Source organism: Camellia sinensis, chromosome 6 (genome assembly GCF_055761805.1).
Source record: "Camellia sinensis isolate YWXY chromosome 6, ASM5576180v1, whole genome shotgun sequence".
Taxonomy (NCBI): domain Eukaryota; kingdom Viridiplantae; phylum Streptophyta; class Magnoliopsida; order Ericales; family Theaceae; genus Camellia; species Camellia sinensis.
In genome coordinates this window covers 136,463,756-136,484,098 of record NC_138966.1, presented here as the reverse complement: position 1 = coordinate 136,484,098, position 20,343 = coordinate 136,463,756, and the positions used below count along the sequence as shown (strand labels likewise).

At 34.0% G+C, this 20,343-nt stretch overlaps 1 protein-coding gene across 1 annotated transcript; it reads left to right on the top strand.

The window, feature by feature from the left end:
- The first annotated feature begins 597 nt into the window (after positions 1-597).
- On the top strand, positions 598-8,135 carry LOC114291053 (uncharacterized). The gene is made up of 7 exons (XM_028235060.2): positions 598-1,232; positions 4,037-4,089; positions 4,447-4,539; positions 4,623-4,846; positions 5,489-5,555; positions 6,943-7,053; positions 7,906-8,135. Exons 1-7 carry the CDS (start codon positions 785-787, stop codon positions 7,930-7,932), a joined length of 1,023 nt encoding a protein of 340 aa, XP_028090861.2. The 5' UTR covers positions 598-784; the 3' UTR covers positions 7,933-8,135.
- Positions 8,136-20,343: the final 12,208 nt, after the last annotated feature.

Sequence of the window (20,343 nt, the reverse complement as noted above, 5' to 3'; positions counted from 1 at the left end):
TTGGTATGTCCCACATTGTTCAATGGTATTCAATTGCTAATGGTCTTACAAGGAAAGTGACTTCGAGTTGCTTCTGTGCTTGTCCAATTAGATATAATTGAAAACTATTTAAATTCGTTCAAATTCATGAACAAATTTAATAAGTTACATCTTATAAGTCTTATTAAAATTAAACATGAGACTTGATCAATTCACGTGACTATCTCTAATTAATCTGATATTTAACATTGATAATTTACTTAATAGATTTTACAAGATAAACGATTTAAATCATTAAAATAAACCCACAACAAACCGATCTAAACAGCCTATGAGTTAAGCCAACTAAAGGCAATCCTATCCAATTACAAAATATCATTAAACAAACACACAATCGCATGGTACCATGTGATGATTTATGCACACAAAAAAAAAGGTTAGTATACTTTTAAAGAAAATATGTGAATTTAAAAAAAAAAATTATAAATTAATGAAAAAAATTATAAATATTAATAATTAAAATTATAAAAAAAATTAAGAATTTATTAATTTTTCCTAACTTTTATCCTTTTATTTTTCACACCATTAATAGAATATTTTCACTGAGTTATTATTATTATTATTACTACAACTAACATGTGTTGCTGTCCACAAAATCTTTCCTCATCAACACAAATAGGCTTCACACATTTTCAGTGGTGGTTTCAATTTACATGGCACATTCCAACCAACCAACACAAAAATAAAAAAGCCGCTCTTATCCTACACAAAAACAAGATTACTACTACCATTCACACTGTCTAAAATGCACACCCCAGTGAAGAGGCCACCGTGCCTCTCCTCTCCTCCTCTTCCTCTCCAACAACCTCTCAGACCAAAATTCCACTTCTCTCTCTCCACTTCCACTTCTTCTTTCCTCTTCAGTTTCAGACCCAAGCGCTTCCACTTCCTCAAACCATGCTCTTCCCTTAAAGAAACAAAGAAACAACAACAGACCCTCCAGAAGGCTCCTAATAACGCCCCACAGAGCCTCAGGAGGTTCTTGAATCTGAACCCAAAGAGTGATGGTGAAGAAGGTGGGGATAGTGGTGGTGGTGGTGATGATGGAGGATTGGAAGGTGAGACTGCTGTTAAAGGTACCCTTTTGGCTGGTCTGTTGCTTGTGGGTGTTGTTGGTGGATTTGGGGCTGTTGGGTACATCTACAAGGACCAGATCAATGCCTTCTTGACGCAGTTTTCGGGTTTCATTGAAGGTAGTTTCGCATGAATTAGAAATACACATTGGGGAATTTCTGAGAATTTGGTGTAGATTTTCTCTGTTTTGGTGTATTTTGGTTTCAATGTAGGAAAAATAAATAAATTTAAATATTAGACGTTTTTGGGAAATTGGTTCAGTTTCATTGAAGAATTTCTGAGAATTTGGTGTAGATTTTCTCTGTTTTGGTGTATTTTGGTTTCAATGTAGGAAAAATAAATAAATTTAAATATGAGACGTTTTGGGAAATTGGTTCAGTTTCATTGAAGGTAGTTTCGCAAGAATTAAAGAATACCCATTTGAGAATTTCTAAGAATTAGATGTAGATTCTTTATGTGTTGGTGGTATTTTGGTTTCAATGGTAGGAAATTAAATATGAGACTACTTTGAGAAATCGGTGTAAAATTGTTTAATTATAATTGGGTTATGTTGAACGCAATTTCATGATAATTGACACCCATCTCAGGATTATTAGAATTTAGGTTCTCTTAAAAGTGAAGCAATTTTTTGAGATATACTGAAAGTATGTCACTGATTTTGCTGTTCTTTTATTGATTTTTAATTGCATTGAAGAATTCAAAATACCCATTTGAGAATTTCTGAGAATTAGGTGTGGATTTTCTTTGTATTGGTGGCATTTTGGTTCTAATGTAGGAAAAATTAAATGTGAGACATTTTTGAGAAATTGCTGTAGAATTGTTAATCAATTAATTAATTTTTTTCATTTGCTTATGTTGAACGCAATTTCTTGATATTTAAGACCCATCTCAGGATTATTAAAATTTTGGTTCTATTGAAGGTGAAGCACTTTTTTGAGATATGCTGAAAAGTATGTCATTGATTTTGCTGTTCTTGTATTGTACTTTTTAATTTCATTGAAGATAATTTCATGAATCCCCGTACCCACTTCTGATTTTCTGAGAACTTGGTGTGGATTGTATAGATTGGTGTTACTGAGTTTAATTTTTGTAAATTTCTCTAAGCATTTTAGCTCTTTAGGGATTTGTGGTAAACACTATACAATAATATAGATATAGGGGTTAACAAGGAAGCCATTTTTGAATGTTTGGGATCCATTTGAGACCTGGTGAGCATTTGGTTTGGGTGTTGTTGAGTGATATTCGTTAACAGATCATGTTTTCATTTTGGGCTTTCTTTGGTTATATTTTAGTGAGTAATACTACGAACCAGACTTATCAACCCGAAATTATCCAGAATTATTATGTTGTGGTTCAGATTTATTCTACACATAGACCCCACACAATTCAAATTTAATCTTCACCACACAACACACTACCTGGAAAAATCTGGTTAGTTATGTCTAGCAGAGTAGCTTTTCTCTATTTTAGAAGGCCTTTGATGATGAATTGGAAATTATATTAGTTTTCTTGAAAATCAGCTGGGTGTATAATGAGAATTTGTATTATGTGGGTTCATTTTTGTGAAAAATTATGAATTAGATTTTCTGCTGCCTTGAAGCTGCTGTTTTTGTAGAAATTCTATACTCTTAGGTAGTGTTTGGTTCATTGGAATGAAGTGGAATGGAATGATCATTTCATCAAAATATTCTTTCTCATGTTTGGTTAGACTAAAAATATAATGACAAATACATTACAAATAGAATTGTCTTTCACTATGTTAAGGGAATGGTCATTTCATAAGAAAGTCTAAGGAATCACCATTCCATTTTGTTCCAATGAACCAAATAGAGCATTATTTATGTTCTTGTTCAGAGACCCTCTTGTGTTGTTTCACTTGAAGAAAATGATAGACATTGTTTGTTATTTGGAAATATTTCACAAAGTGTTCTAATCGTGTGGATTGGTGTGCATGAATTACTTGTAGCTTGTTATAGTGCGTATATGATTTATATTTAAACACACTGCTTAGGCTTGCAACTTCTTTTCATGTGTCTCTTTTAAGTGTTGTTGGGCTTCCTAAGATTGTGTTGGATTAAGGATTTGACTAGGGAGTTGGAAATGGAAAGGAAAGACGAGTAAAATGTAAAGGAAATATTAGCTAATTTTTTTTCTCAATTTCCCTCAATTTTTCCTTTCCCCTTCCAAATCCCTACCAAAATCCATGATCCAAACATAGCGTAAGTTTCTCTTTGGAAGAGGAAAATCCTATTTGAGATAACATTTCAGTTGGGAAGTTCTTCCTTTCATTTCTTTGTCTTTGTCTTTTTCTTCTGTAAAGATTTAATCTTTATTCTTTTATTTTCCGTGTGAAATGTGTGATACCAAGCCGAGTGCCCTATGAAGTGGATTAAGATGCATTCTAAGTACCAAAAAGGACAAGGGCCCCTTGTTGTGTGAAACAATTACCTATTTTTTTATTTTTTATCTTTTTTAGTAATTTATTTGGAAGACAAGGCTCATTTATAAGCCAATGTGCAATAAAGAGAAAAGTACTCAAATCAAAGAAAAAATTATCAATATTGTCAACCAAGAATGATCTCTCTCTCTCTCTCTAAGCTTTTGGTGGAACTCAAAGGGAAAAGCTTTCTGAGCAAAATAAGCTTCATGTTTACATCCTCACATAATCTTGTTTCCTCATACTCCTAAATTGTACAGCTCTGCTTATTTTATATTCTTCTTTTGCAAAGAACACTACTCCTTATCTGATTTATTGTGTCATGAAACTCTATGCTACATTTTATTTCTAGATCATGGACCTTCCAATCGGAATCTTCATATTAAAGTAGAATCTATAGTTGCAATGGTATGCTTCAAGTTTTGCTTCTTTATGAATTATGCTCTCTTTTTTTCCTCCCCTCATAAAAGTTTTCTTAATGAACAGGTTATGGGCCAGCTGGGTATGCTTTATTTGTAGCAGTGTATGCTGGCTTAGAAGTAAGAACTTGCCCTCTCTCTAAAGCATAATATGTTTACAAGGCTTCATTAATCTGTCACTAACATCCATCATGTCATGCTTTAGGAGGTTCATGTTAAAAATAGTAAATGCTATGTGTTTTTGTTTCTCATATCACAAGCTAAAAACAGTTGAATGAATTTCATTTATCATTTATCATTTTATTTCAAGTCACAAATTCTCAGCAGATCTACATATGAACGTGAGAATTATCTTAAATTTCTATAAGTAGTCCCTTTGATCATAAACAATATCCAACATGTGCAGAGTTCCCATCATAATTCATGTATGAATTTTTTTTTAATGCAACTTTACTGACACTTAATATGCTGTCCTAGATCCTTGCAATACCAGCAATCCCGTTAACCATGTCAGCTGGTCTGCTATTTGGTTCTATCATTGGCACTATCATTGTCTCTATCAGTGGAACGGTAAGTTGGAAGTTTTGCCAGTATGAAAGAACAAATTTAAGGAAATGGGGTGTACTTGAACTTGTATCTTCTTACCCTTTCAGGTGGCTGCAAGTGTTGCCTTTCTAATTGCCAGATATTTTGCCCGTGATCGTATTCTTAAATTGGTGGAAGGAAACAAGAAATTTCTTGCGATTGACAAGGCAATTGGAGAAAATGGTTTTAGAGTTGTTACGCTTCTCCGTTTGAGCCCTTTGCTTCCTTTCTCTCTTGGAAATTATTTATATGGACTTACATCAGTGAAGTTTGTTCCATATGTGTTGGGAAGGTTTGCTTCTTGTTTATTCAATATATTTACATATATAGTGTTATATTGGTTTATGCACTGCTATTATCAGTTGGATTGCCTTTTGATTGGTGTATCCAATTTAAGTGATTGATTGTTGTGTATTTCACTAGCTGGTATTTAGGATACCTTTTCCCTTGAAATGATAATTATCAAAGCTAAGTTGTTCAAATCTCTCCTGTTTCAACTGTTCTTCGTTTTCTTACCCAGTAAGTAAAATACTGCTGTTTCAACTTATTGAGGAAGGTTTCAAATGTTTCCATTTATTTTGTGTTCTTCAACATTGAAAATAAGTCCAATTTTAGTTAATTTTTTTCTGAAGTATGTAATACCTTGTGTGATTTATGCAGTATTTGCTGCAATCTCTTAAATGTTAAAAAAAAAAATGGATTGCTATTTTATTTTTATTTTTTGTAATTCTCAAAATTCAGAAATTGGCAACCGTCTGAATGATTGATATGAAGTCTCTGGATTCATATACAGACCGCTCTATAGCTTCCTGGTTATAGGAACTGCCAAATTTTATTCAAAACAGAACTCCGTAGTCTACATTCATACTTCCAAGTCCTTTTCAAATGTCTTCCATGTTCAATACAAAAACTGTAACCAATATTTCTCTTGCAGTTGGCTGGGGATGCTTCCAGGAACATGGGCTTATGTTAGTGCTGGTGCATTTGGGCGAGCAATAATTGTGAGTTCATCATTGCTTTTTCCTTCTATTGTAAATTCTTTATGAATTCATTATAAATTTCTAAAGTATTATGTAACCTATTGTCTCTCTCTTTAGGGAAATACTTTTGAGTTCCCTTTTACCGTAAAGCATAGAAGAAAGAAGTGCTACAAGTCCCTCTCATATATTATTTTTATGGAGAATTTTCTTCCAAAGCAGTTAATCAACAACATCGTTTCCCTGTGTTGAAAATTTTTGAATACTATTTTATTTTTTCTATCTGAGAAAAAAATGATGAAGAAAAAAAAAATGAAGGAAACTCTGTGGAAGTTTATAGCATCTTAAGAAAACTTGGGATCTGCCTATGTGCAACTTGAGAACAATTTGGACATCTAGAATAGTCAGGAAGAAACATCATGAAAATTTGCAACCCATTTTGGTTGTTTTAATGAAACTGGTTAATTTAATTTCATCCTCTTGTTCTTATAGATGATTCATCCAAGATAAACAAATGGTTAGTCATGGGTGGAAAACTCGCTTTCGTTCTTATTTCAACCTCCGTGCGTTTGAATGAATCAAACACTGGAAAATCATACCGGGCATGCACTCATGCATTCGAATGAACCGGCCTTGTTCGAACGCACCAGGCACTGTTAGAAGAAAGGGTTTTGATTCCAAAACGGTGTATAAAATGCAAATAATCAAGTTTATGGGTTCGAAATGTCAAGCCCACTAGTTAATTTATCCTAATGTCCAAAAACTAAGTTATCTGAAATTAACCCAACCCAAATACCTAACAAAGATAAAATCTAAATGACATGTTGTTTTTATGCATAATTTTACTTTTTAACTTTGAAGAAGTATGTGTCTTTGAATCACAGCATTACCATTGAGCCGCTATCTTGAATTTTCCACTATTGAACTTGCTCATGGATAAAAATTACAAACCTTTTGGAATGAAATTGCAACAAAAATTACCAAGGGGTTATACTCATTTTTCTTAACAATATCATTTCCCAAGTCTCCATATGGTTCCATGAAAAGTTTGCAAGTGTTGGATATAAGTCATATTGTTAGGGGCATGAGCTTGAGTTTGATCGCAAAATGCAACAAATGCAATTATTGAAAATTATTACTTATTGACATTTAGAATTCTTTGACTTCCTTATCCCAGGTCTTCCATTAACAGAAAAGTCATCTAATTCCATAGTGGGCATTGGTTTTTTTAGTTTTTTTATTTTTTTATTTTTTTTTTAGAATCTAAAATAGTTGATGTGTTTAGGAAATGCTAAAATATTGTCTTCTTTTTTTTTTTTTCTTTTGTGTGTGGGAAAATTGACATTTTTAGTTGCTCTTTTTTAGTTCTTCCCAAACAGGGCCTTACAATATTGAATTTGGGATGTTACAGCAAGAAGAATCTGATGTGGGTTTACCCGGCGGAAACAGTCAGCTAATTACACTTGGGGTAGGACTATTGGCAACAGCGCTGGCTGCAGCTTATGTTACAAGGCTAGCTAAGGTAATGCCTCTGCCCGTATTTTCTTCATATTTACATATATTAATCTGATTATTGTTTTCTAATGAATGAATCTATATATCTCTCTTTACCTTGTTATAAAAGAAAGAGCTGGCTCCAACTTTTATTTATTAAAAATTTGATATTCTAAATTCACTTTACAAGCCTCAACCAGTGTCGCATAGATTATTTTTTCTTCCGCTTCTTTTAGGTTTTAACATTTTACTTTTTATTTTCGTCCCGTAAAGAATTCTTATGGCCAAAGAACCTCATACACAAACTGATGAAAAATGATTCATGAGGATATTAACAAGAATTTCTGTCAAATGTTTATATATACATATATATGGGCTGGATGGTCATTTTTTCTAAAATGACAGGCACAACTAATCTACCCCATAATTATCTATGTGAACTTCTTGTAAGTTCTGTCCGCATAGAAGTACTTGGAAAGTGGATATGTATTTCTTTATGTGAAAAATAGATGTTTCTAAATATAGTATTAGTTTCATGCTCACCTTCAGAATCATAATAATATGATCACACTAGAAATTGAAATCTACTTGTATGAATCCTAAATCAACTTATTTTACCAAATCAAAAGTTAACACGCAGAGGACCAATTAGCAGAGGTTGTGCAAGTAAATTTCTTTTTTTCTTTTTCCTTCACAATATTTCCAGTTTGTGAATTTGAACTTACTAGCAAGATTTAACCTGCAAGTTGTCAAACAATACTAGAAAAAGATTTGCATCAATCTCTCTCTCTCTCTCCCCCCCCCCCCCCCCCCCCCCAATGAAAGTTAACAATTGGGGTCCTGTGGTGGCTTAATTTCTTGTGTTATTTGTGATATACAGGATGCTGTTCAAGGTATTGATGAGTAGACAGAGTGGCCTATGGCTGGGTCTGGATTGAGCTTAGAACAATACTGTTGAGATTGTACAACCGACAAATTTGTCTTACTTCATGTAAATGAAATGTAATCAATAACCAAATGAAATAGGAACTGTTAAATTTTTCTTCTTTTCGAATTGTATCAAAACTATGATATACACTGCATAAATAAATTAGCATAATTCTACTCGAATCTTTCTCTATTCTCCTCTCCTTGGTGTCGTTTTTTATAAGTCTTGTTGGGTCCTATGAGTAGGCAGTACAAAATGCGATGAAAAATAATTTGATAAATGATATTTGCATTCCATGGTTAGCAATGCGAAGTCTATTGCTATGTGGTATGCCAAATTTATTGCGTTTGATATTATCTTAGAATTTAAGTGATCATTTTATCCTCTCCCTGTAAACACCACCAGAAGATTGGGCAGTTCACGGTGGAATATGAATTGGTTGAAGATTGGCAGTATCATCAGCAGTGCCCAGAGGAGGACGCACAGAGGGATTGGGCTGGGGATGGTCCCCAATATTTTAAGAATCAAAATAGTACCTATATATTTATAAAATATGTAATAAAATAATTCCATAATTTTATGAAATCACTTATTAATTTTATATTTTCATCATAATTTTATAATGTTTAATGAGATGATCTCCAACTATTTTACAATATGGTTTATAGTATCAATTTCATGAAGTCCATTGTATATGTAAAAGATATATATTTTACTTCTTTTTATTTTCTATTTTAAAAATAAAAAAGTTATGTATATTTTTTTGTATATTTTTTATTAGAGTAAATTACATTAACCTCTCATAAAATTTGTAAAAAATATAATAAACTCTATAAATTTGACTTAACTACATTGGGTTTTCCTTAGGTTTAGTTTAACTCACATAATATTTGACGCATTTTTCATCAATAATTTATTAGTCATATAGATGAAAAAATAATATTGTCATATCTTTTAAACTGAAATAAATGTTATATCTGGTTTATTTTTATGTTTTTACGATATTAGCTCTGATTCCTTTAGCCTCATTAAAAGAGCCATTGGTATAACAATGTCAAAATGTAAAGCTTGCTGTATTATCACCAAATCTCATGAAAAGTCAATATAATTTACCTTTTATTTATTAGATTATGCCAACAATGATTTAAAAGGTAGTCTAATCGATTGTATATTGAATTCTAATTTATAGTTTAAAATTTTAAAAAATAATGAAAAATAATTTTACAGTCCCCAGGAAAGGGAGAGTATGCTTAGGATCATCGTTCCTTAGTATCAATTCCGCTCCAAGGATGGAGGTACAAGATGCATGGGAGGAACCTGCTGATTTCATTTCGCATGCTCCTTTACGAGAATTGGTTGAGCTATTAGTCTCTCATGAACATGGGGAGCCAAGTAACTAGCAACTCAGCCGGCGTCCGCAATTACAAATTCTGAATTCAAAGAAGCAACTGTGCAAAAGGACGATGAAGGAATTGTATAAGGCCAAAATGCAAGGAAAATTGCCACATTCCGGATTTGAAACTGTTTAGGCCAATGTTATAGGGAAGAAGATTTTGGATGGTGTCGAGTACAATTAGGTTGATTGTGCAGGGCATAAAATATTGCATATAGTTTGATGGCTATTGTGCATATGACAATCGGTGAGGAAAAGATGAATGGACTTGTGAATGGTGAGTAAGCCATTTAGATTTTAGCACTAATGTTAAATTTGACATTTTTTTCTTGCACATATATGCTGCTATAGATGAGTTGGACAATCTAAAACTAGAACTTCAGAACTTGATGGAAGCAACTACCTTCGCTCCAATCTTACAACTTGTTTAATTGAGGTCATAGCTTCTCTTCCGTCCAAAATTGAATTGGACAATGTTATTGGGTTGTTGTAGGCCCGATTCCAAGCTCATCTCGACAACCCAAACAGTTCAATATATAGAGTTCGTTGAGTATATCATCTCTTTTAAAATATTATATTAATTGGGTATCGATAACCATTTGATCACAACAATTAGGATTTTTAAAATAAATTACAGACACAAATGTAAACTGATCAAGGAACTATTGATGTCCGATTAACGTGATTTTTTGCAAGAATGATGTACTCCACAAGCTCTACACATTAGATGGTTTAAATTATCGATATGAGTCCACCGCAGCACAAAAACACCGTCTAATCCGTTTCCAGACTGAAGAAGAGTTGGACTCTTTAATTAATACACATCTTTTTCTATCAATTTTTTGTTCATTACATTACATGTTGTGTTTGGACAGAGATTTGCAAAGGAAAAGAAAAGATACGGGTGAAATGTATAGGCAACCTTGGTCCTCTCCTATTTATAGGTAACCTTGGCCTTCTAGGAACATTCTAGAATATACAAGAGATGAGGTATGCAAATGTTTAATGGAAATTTTTCACAACCTTACAAGAATGTTTTAAAATACTCTCTAGAACTATCAGTATTTACTATTTATACAAGACTCCTCTACTTTCTCAATTTCTCTAGGAGGTTCTAAAATCTTCTATTGGCTTCCATTCCTCCAATCTTCATTTTAATAGGATTTTTGGTGTAGAAAATTCAGGCCTAGTTTGGGAAGACTAAATAAGTGTACTTTTTGACTTTTTATGAAATATGGGTTGGGTTTGGATTGGGTTTGAAGTGATGTGTTAGAGAGGTGATGTGACTTAAATAAGATGATGTGACTTAAATAGGATAGTGACTTTTTGACTTTTTGTCTTTTTTCAATCATGCCAAACTTGGGCTAAGATTTGGACTTAGAATTTGTTGTTTGGGCTCATGTGGCCTATAATCTTCATTTTAATAGGATTTTTGGTGTAGAAAATTCAGTAGAACATGATGTGGGGCTAAGATTTGGACTTAGAATTTGTTGTTTGGGCCCATGTGGCCTATCACTGATTCCATTTTGATGATTTAAATTGTTCATTTCGTAGGCCTTTTGTGTATATTATTTATGATAAAATTAAATTCATTTAATAATTGTGCCGTATTCAATTTATCGCATTTGTTTTTAAGAAAAATGAACGATAATTGTATTTTTTTAAATAGACCATCTATTTTTTTTTTTTTTTTATAAACACGATAGATTGAACATGTTACGATTTCAATTCAGTCTAATTTTTTGTATAAATAATATATACAAAATGGCCAACAAAATAAATAATTATGATTATCTAAACAAGGCATATGATCAACCCCCAGGGCTCAAACTGTTGGAACAATCTTCTGTGAAAAATAAATAAATAGAAACAAATCAAACAAATAAAATAAATTACATTCCGAATTTATTTTTACCGAACTGAATGAATATTTAAAGACCAAGTCGAGTGTGTGACACTCTATCCTTAAGACAGATTCACCCTGCTACGGTGCTTGAGGTTAACTGGCGTCTATCTCCCAAGATACAATAATCTTCACAAATTTGTAGTACCACTCCAAACAAATTTATACTCTCTTTAATTTTCCTAAAGACTAATATGAAGAATTTATGCAAACAGAGACAACAATAAAAAATATTTTTCAGATTGATATTTGATTCCCCAAACTGCTGGAATTAAATTGGTATTTATAGGCAAAAATTCTGTCCGAACAGGTGCTAATTTGAAGTGAACAGATGCACATTTAAATTGGATAGGTGCAAGCACTATTCAAACAGATAACTGTTGGAATAGTTGATCTGTCCGAACTATATGAACTTGTTTGAACTGGGCAGATAATCTGTATAACTGCAGCAGTTTAGAGCAGTTAATCAGTTACATATTTCGGACAGAAAAAGGCAAAATATGGACAGAAAACTTTGAATTTAATTTCATTAAGAATTTCTGGAAAAAATTTAAATAAATTTTGTCCAAAAAATTAATACAAGAACCGACCAGACCCAACCCGACTGGTTGGACGAGCGGCGGTGGCGGCGCACGCGTGTGTGGTGGTTTGGGCTAAGGTTCATTTTATCTATAACTCCTCCCTTCTACAAACTTGGGGTGCCCCTTGGGGCCTAACCCAAGTATTGTACTCTAGAGCTTATATACATACACAAGCTCTCTTAAAGGTTCAATGTAGGACAATCCATTTCAAGGAAACCCACATTTAATTCTTTAAATGTCCAATTCCACGAACCCGAAAACGACGTCAACTTCTCATTCACTCATAAATGGTTTTGACGAACCGTCTTCACCGTGTGACTTGCCATGCGTCAAGGAACACGTCTGTTAGGTTTTATTTCTTGGCAAACCCGTTTGACAAAACTCCTTTGAGTTGTAATTTTATTCGCATTTTTATTTCAATGAGACTTTGAGTGTTTAGATACGAATCCAACCCGAATCAAGCCTTTCAGAGAAGTTTGTGTTGATAAAGCTTTCAAGATTGCCACTTCGCTGATTATGACGGGGATCGAGCTGCCCGGTCAGCTCGCGGGGGTCCAGGGGGCAGCGCCCCTTGGCGGGTCTGGGGCAGCGCCACGGCGGGGTCGAGGGGCAGCGCCCCCGAAGCAAAATGCAAAAATACATTCAAAGTTGCATGTTCGATCATGTTTTATTTTTCCAGTTTTTCCAGTTTTGGCCTGTCCGCTCGAGCGGGGAAACGGGCGCTCGAGCGGAGATTGGAAGCTCTCAGCATCTCTGCAGTCGCCTGAAAAAATACTGGATGGTGTGATTCGCTGCTCGAGCGGCAAAACCGACGCTCGAGCGTGGAGCCTGTATGAAATCACAGAATTTGTAGTCTCCGCTCGAGCGGGGAAAAGGGCGCTCGAGCGGACCGCGCGATCCAGATTTCCAGATTTGATTCTAGAGTTGGTTTTCTTCTGAAATTAGGATTGCTTTGGTTTTCTATAAATAGTTGGTTTTCTCCCAACACTAGATGGATGACTCCAGATCTTCTTTTTGGATCTTAAGGTTTATATCTGGAGAGATTTTGCTAGTTTTCTTTGATGTTTTGATTGAGTATTCAACTCATGGTTTAAAGAGAGTACATCAAAGGTTTTTGTTTGCTATACAAAAGAGAGTTATTCTTCAGTTGTGGATTCTGAAGAATTCGAGCCTAAAGCTTTGGTGGAATCCGGAGTGGCTCATCAGAAAGACAATTCCGTGGTGAAGATGGGGTTGGAAGAGGCACATAAAGGTTGGTTCAATTAGGCGTTGTGGATTCGCTAGGTAATTGAGAGTATACCTGTGTAATTCCTTTAAATCTTCTTAGTGGATTGTTCTTGTGGCTGTTGCCCGTGGTTTTTTTATCACAGTTGGAAGTGTCCAATTGTGGTTTTTTCCACGTTAAATCGTTGTGTTTCTTTGTCTTGATTGTTTGATTGTTTGATTGGGATTGTCGTATTCTGCTTAAAATTGATACATAATCACAAATCAACATCTAGGGGATTTCTAGATTTTTCAACGTCATCTCTTCGGACCTACCCGAAAAGACGTTTGGAGCCCACTCAATTTTGGGCTCAAAGTTGCCCAAAATAAGCCTTATAAAAAATCAATTTTCCAACAATCCCCCACATGAATGGAATTTGACGGAGAGAAAATGCAACAACATGATCTAAATACAGAAAGTACAGAAATTGGAAGTATTCTACAACGGATAAGTAGCTTTTGGCTTTGAACCTTCCCTTATGAGACACTATCGGATTTACTAGCTAACCAGTGAACATGATGTCTTGAATTATTCAGCCGTTTGTGTAAACCAAGACAATAGAACTCACACAATATATGACCAGACACAGTTTAGTTCTCACTATTATATTGATTTTGGCCTTGAACAACCTGGTCTTTCATAAGTGCTCTAAAGAATTGTAACCCTTCACGAATCTCATAGAACCGGCCCAATTCACACTCACATAAGTGATTCTTATGAAGAGTATCCTGCCATACTCCACTAGGTATACCTAGATATAAGACTCATTAAAAGTATTACTTAACCTAAACCGTTGCAGACATCACTATTTTATCATAGAAATGGATAGAAGTTTGACTCCCTTGTGATCCTAGTGAGTTATACACAACTCGGTTGTCCCTTTGAACCTAGATCTTGAGATCTCCAGTCAACTAGGTTGGGTTTCCGTTGTGGTAACTCTTAATTAATAGGCTTAAGTCTCATTTCCCTCGATGAGTTCTCAACGAACTCTCTTGCTAACCCTTTGGTTAGTGGATCTGCTATGTTGCCTTTAGACTTCACATATTCAATGGAAATAATTCTATTAGAGAGTAGTTGTCTCACGGTGTTATGTCGACGACGTATGTGTCAAGACTTATTGTTATACATATGACTTTGTGCTCTACCTATTGTTGATTGACTATCGCAATATATGCATATAACAGGCACCAGTTTTGCCCATATTGGAATATCTTCAAGAAAGTGACGAAGCCATCATGCTTCTTCCCCAGCTTTATCTAAAGCTATGAATCCTGGTTCCATAGTAGACCTAGCTATGCAAGTCTGTTTGAAAGATTTCCAAGATACAGCCGCACCACCAAGAGTAAAGACATACCCACTAGTGGATTTTGAGTCTCTAGTATCTGATATCCAGTTTGCATCACAATACCCTTCAAGTACTGCTGGATATCTAGTATAATTAACCCCAATGTTACGAGTAAATCAGAGATATCTAAGAACCCTTATAATAGCTTTCCAGTGTTCTACTCCTGGATTACTCGTGTATCTACTTAATTTACTTACTGCATTAGCTATGTCTGGGCGAGTACAGTTCATCAAGTACATTAAGCTTCCAATAATTTGCCCATACTCTAATTGAGAAATACTTTCCTGTATATTCTTAGAAAGAAACAAATTAACATCCACATGTGTTCTAGAAAGATGATCATCATCTTTGCTAAATTTGTCAAATATTTTCTCAATGTAATGAGATTGTGACAAAGCATAACCTTCCGATGTTTTGGTAATTTTTATACCAAAAATTACATCAGCAATGCCCATGTCTTTCATGTCAAAATGTTTATTCAACATTTTCTTGATAGTTTTAATCATTTCATTATTACTACCTATGATGAGCATATCATCTACATAAAGACATACAATGGCATAACATTTGTCTGTGTTTTTAATATAAACACATTTGTTACATTCATTAATTTTAAATCCATTTGACATCATTGCCTTATTAAATTTCTCATGCCATTGCTTTGGCGCTTGTTTTAAACCATATAATGATTTAACCAATTTACACACTTTCTTTTCTTTTCCTAGAACAAAAAATCCTTCAGGTTGTTCCATGTAAATTTCTTCATTCAACTCATCATTTAAGAAAGCGGTTTTCACATCTATTTGATGAATTTCTAGATTGTACAAAGACGCAATAGCAATTAGGATTCTGTTACCCAAAAAGTAACCTAAGAGGGGAGTGAATTAGGTTTCTACAAAATAAAATTAATAATACCCTAATAAAATTAATTACTAGTACAACAAGTTATTAACAAGCACAATGATGAACTTAGCAGTAAATGATCAAGCAAAATAACAATAAAGTATAACTAACATACAGGGTAAATCAAATGATTAACACATGAATATTAGATAGCTATAGCAGTAGCAGGAAAGTAAAGAGATTAGAGAAGAGAAGACAAACAGATTTATAGTGGTTCGGTTTCAACCAAGTCTACATCCACTCTTCAAGCTTCACTTGAGATTTTTCACTATCTTCTAGCTTCACAGGGGTGCTAGCAACCTCTTTACAAATGGAGCAATCCTCCATGGATTTTATACAGACTTCACAAGCCCAAACCCTTGCAAATCTTAGGTGATTCACAATCACTCTCAAGATTTCAAGAATACAGTGTTTGCAACACTTTTACAAGATGAAATGGTATTTTTGCTTTCAAAGAAAGCTTACAATAAATATCTCTCAAAGATAGATATATAAAATAAAGCTTTGATTTTTCTGTAAATCTCATACAGGAAAGATGAACTTAATGCTATAAGGTTCAGTGTATAATTTCTGAGAGAGGATGTAAACAAAAATTGAAGAACACTTCTTAGAGAATTTTTCAAAGAATAGATGTGAGTGATTATAGATCAAAGAATATTTTCTGATTTTTTATAATTTGTTTATATTAGAGGCTTTGGTATATATAATGAAACTTATAGCCGTTTATAGCTGTTGTATTCATTTGAATTTATAGCCGTTGTACTCCATCATTACTAATTTGAATATCTTCCACTCCATCATTACAAATTTGAATATCTTCCACTTGAACCTTTTGAACCTTTTGAGCTGCTATTGTGCTGAGCTGTTTGAACATCTGTTTTGGGCTGTTTGAACTCCTGATTTAATCAAATATTAAATACATTCTAACAACATTTAGGATAAAGGTTTAGGTGAGAAATAATGGGACAAAATAAATTTTGATTTTATTAAAACATAAAATCATCAAAATAAATGTTGATTCTATTTTTCTCTTTCAAATAAATCATCAAAATAAATTTTGATTTTATTTTTCTTTTCCAAAAATAAATTAAAACATAATTAAATAAATCATCAAAATAAATAAGTCTAACACATTCTAATGGATGTTATTCTAATAACCGGTGAGTAATCTAGACCTTCTTTTTGTCTATACCCTTTGACCACAAGTCTTACCTTGTATTTGTCAATTGATCCATCCGCTTTCATTTTTCTTTTGAAAATCCACTTGTACCCAAGAGGTTTACATCCTGGTAGCAAATCCACCAATTCCCAAGTGTGATTTTGTAGGATGGATTCAACTTCGCTGCTTACAGCTTCTTTCCATAAAGAAGCCTCGGGACTGGATATAGCCTCTTTAAAAGTTAAAGGCTCATTTTCTAACAAAAATGTTAAAAAACCTAGATCAAAAGATTTTGAGGTTTTAGCACGTTTACTATGCCTAGGTTCCTCTTCATCAATTTGATCTTGCTCTTGTTCTTGATCTTGTTCTTGATCATTACTAGTAATAGCATCAAAAGATCTTTTATTGGTACTAATCTCTTGTCCAGTCTTATTTGGAAATATATGTTCAAAGAAAGATGCATTCCTAGATTCTATAATAGTATTTACATGTATTTCAGAATGTTCTGACTTATGAATCAAAAACCGATATGCACTACTATTCTTGGCATAACCAATGAAAATGCAATCAATGGTTTTAGGACTTATCTTAATCTTTTTAGGACTAGGAATAGCCACTTTAGCCAAACACTCCCACACTTTTAATTATTTGTAGGATGATACTCTTCTATGCCACAATTCATAAGGTGTTTGATTCATTTTCTTTCGGGATACTTTATTTAAAATATAATTAGTAGAAAGTATTGCTTCCCCCCACAAGTTCTGAGGTAATCCAGAACTTATGAACATGGCATTCATCATTTCTTTTAAAATCCTATTTTTCCTTTCAATAATTTCATTTTGCTGAGGCAAGTAAGGAACGGTGGTTTGATGAATTATTCCATGTTTTTTACAAAACTCACCAAATGGTGATTCATATTTACCACCCCTATCACTTCTTAGTTTTTTTATTTTCTTACCAAGTTGATTTTCAACTTCATTCTTATATTGAATGAAAGTTTCCAAAACTTCATCTTTGGTTCGAATTAAATAAACATAACTATATCTAGTATAATCATCTATAAAAGTGATAAAATATTTTTTCCCACCTCTAGTTTGAATTGATTTAAAATCACAAATGTCACTATGAATTAATTCAAGTGGTTCTGTACTTCTTTCAATTGAATGAAAAGGAGTTTTGGATAATTTTGCCTCAACGTAAATTTTACATTTATGATTTGAATCAATATCAAATGTAGGTAAACATTTCATATTAATTAATCTACGCAAAAATCCATAATTAACATGTCCAAGTCTACCATGCCATAAATTTGAAGCCTCAAGCAAGTAAGAAGAAGATGTATTTTTATTAATAATTGAGAGTACAACGGTCATTACATTCATATTGAAAAGGCCATCAGACATGTAAATTTTTCCTACATACATCTCATTCTTAGTAAGTACAAATTTATCACTCTCAAGCACTAGCCTAAACCCATTCTTACTCATCAAAGATCCAGAAACAAGATTCTTGCGAATGTCCGGTACATGCAACACATTGTTGAGAGTGAGTTCCTTTCCAGATGCCATCTTAAATACAATCTTTCATTGTCCTTCAACTTTGAAAGTTGAGGAGTTGCCCATAAAAAGTTGTTCACCATTGTCCACTGTAGAATAAGATGTAAACATCTTTTTGTCAGCACAGATATGGCGAGTAGTACCAGTGTCCACCCACCATTCTTTAGGATTTCCAACAAGGTTTGCCTCGGAAACAACTGCAGAAAAATTGATGTCATCTACACCATTGGAAATATTGTCCACTTCGGTTATATGGGTTTGAGCAGGCTTCTTACTTGTTCTTCTTTTGCTTTTGCTTTTACCTTTACTACGGCAATCTTTGGCCCGATGTCCCTCTTTATCACAGATGTAACACTTGTCATTAAACTTGTACCTTTTAATTTCCCCTCCTTTAGAGCCTTGTGATGAACTTTCTCCAGAAAACTTATGTTTCTTTGCTTTTGGAGCATATTCCACCACATTTGCCTTAGATTCCATAGGATGCTTACCAGCCCGCTTTTCAAAATTGCGGTTGTCCTCCTCAATTCTCAAACACACAATTAATTCTTCTAAAGACATTTCTTTGCGTTTGTGTTTGAGGTAGTTCTTGAAATCCTTCCAGCCTTGTGATAATTTCTCAATTAAGGCTGCAACTTGAAAGGATTCACTGAGAGACATGCCTTCTGCGTGAATGTCATGCGGAATGAGTTGGAGATCTTGAATTTGGTTGATCAAAGTCTTAGAATCAACCATCACAAAGTCCAGGAATTTGCCAACCACAAATTTCTTTGAGCTGGCATCTTCCATTTTGTACTTTTTCTCCAAAGACTCCCAAAGTTCCTTTGTTGTCTTAATAGGACTGTAGATGTTGTATAATGTGTTGTCAAGTCTGTTCAAGATGTAGTTCCGGCAAAGGAAATTAGCAAGTTTCCAGGCATCGACCGCAGCAACCACTTGCCGATCAGTTTCATCCTCGTTCAGAGTAGGAGTATTCTCACGGAAAAAAATGAGCCAGGTTCAAAGTTGTAAGATAGAACAACATTTTCTGCTGTCATCTTTTAAAATCAGTTCCAGAGAACTTCTCTGGCTTCTCAGCATGATTTACCGGTACTGTCACAACAGGAGAGGGGGTTGGCGCAATTGCAGCCACCATACTAGTACTTGTTTGGGCATTAGTTTCAGTAGCCATGAATTCTAAATTATAAAACAAAATTATAATTAGAATTTCTACTATACAGAAAATTAAGCCAAATTCACATAATTAAATTCTGTAAAAAATAAAAGAAACAAGAATGTAACTTTTATTTTTCAATTAATTTGGAAATAAAATAAAATAAGGCGAAAGTATGGAAGAAGCAGAATAATTTTGCACAAATAATAATTTTAATAGATCAAATACAAAAACTCGTTTACAATACCTTACACTTGTTTACTGGAAGTAAGACGTTGCTTCAAAATACATGACTTGAAGAATAACTTGAAAATATTTTGAATTACAGAGATAGGTGTTGGTTCTCACTCAGAATACTCAATTTTCTAACTCTATCTACCAATGACTAAAACCTTACAATTTATAGAAAAGCAAAATTAACTATGCAGCTTGTGACTAGCTGATTGATGAAGCAGCTGGCAGCACATGGGAGAAAGTAGGCTGGCATATACTTTCGACTGATTGACTGAAAGTGGATTGAAACTTTTGACTGTTGTTGAGCAGATTGATTGATGAATAGTGAACAGTAAAATTGACTTTTACTATTCATTACTTTTGGTGAAGGCAAGCATATGACTAGGGAATCAATATAAATGCAAATTGGCAGCTTTTCTCAAAAGAGTATTGATTGAAGCTAATTTGTATCTATATGAAATCCAATGTAGAGCTGACCAAGTATATGGATCCTGTACATCTTGAAACTCGGGTCCATATGGGTTTTGAGTAGTTGAACCTTCAGAAGAGTTTGGACTGTATGTACTATCTTCTGAATTTTTTGGATCAGATTCTGACTGGGCCTGGGCCATTAAGAGACGAGCCATCTGGAGGAGCTCATCCTTGGATGACTTGGACTTGGGCTTATCCTTGGACTTGACTTTGGGCTTAGCCTGAGATGTAGAGGGCTTAAACTTAGCCTTGGACTTGGATTTATCATATTTAGGCTTTGCTGGCTTGGGCTTGGAAGAACTTGAGGATGGGCTTCCAAGATTGACTGAAGGAAAGTGGGCTTCCTTGAATTAATGAAGTAGTTGGGATCTGTTGAGCTTTAATCATGGCCGGTGTAGGAGCATGAATGTTAATCGGGAATTCAGTTTGAA

Bases quoted from the DNA above. Each gene is read 5' to 3' on its own strand.
- LOC114291053 (XM_028235060.2), top strand. From the start codon at position 785: ATGCACACCCCAGTGAAGAGGCCACCGTGCCTCTCCTCTCCTCCTCTT. The intron at 5,556-6,942 runs GTGAGTTCATCA...GGGATGTTACAG, and splicing joins CATTTGGGCGAGCAATAATT to CAAGAAGAATCTGATGTGGG. The intron at 7,054-7,905 runs GTAATGCCTCTG...TGTGATATACAG, and splicing joins ATGTTACAAGGCTAGCTAAG to GATGCTGTTCAAGGTATTGA.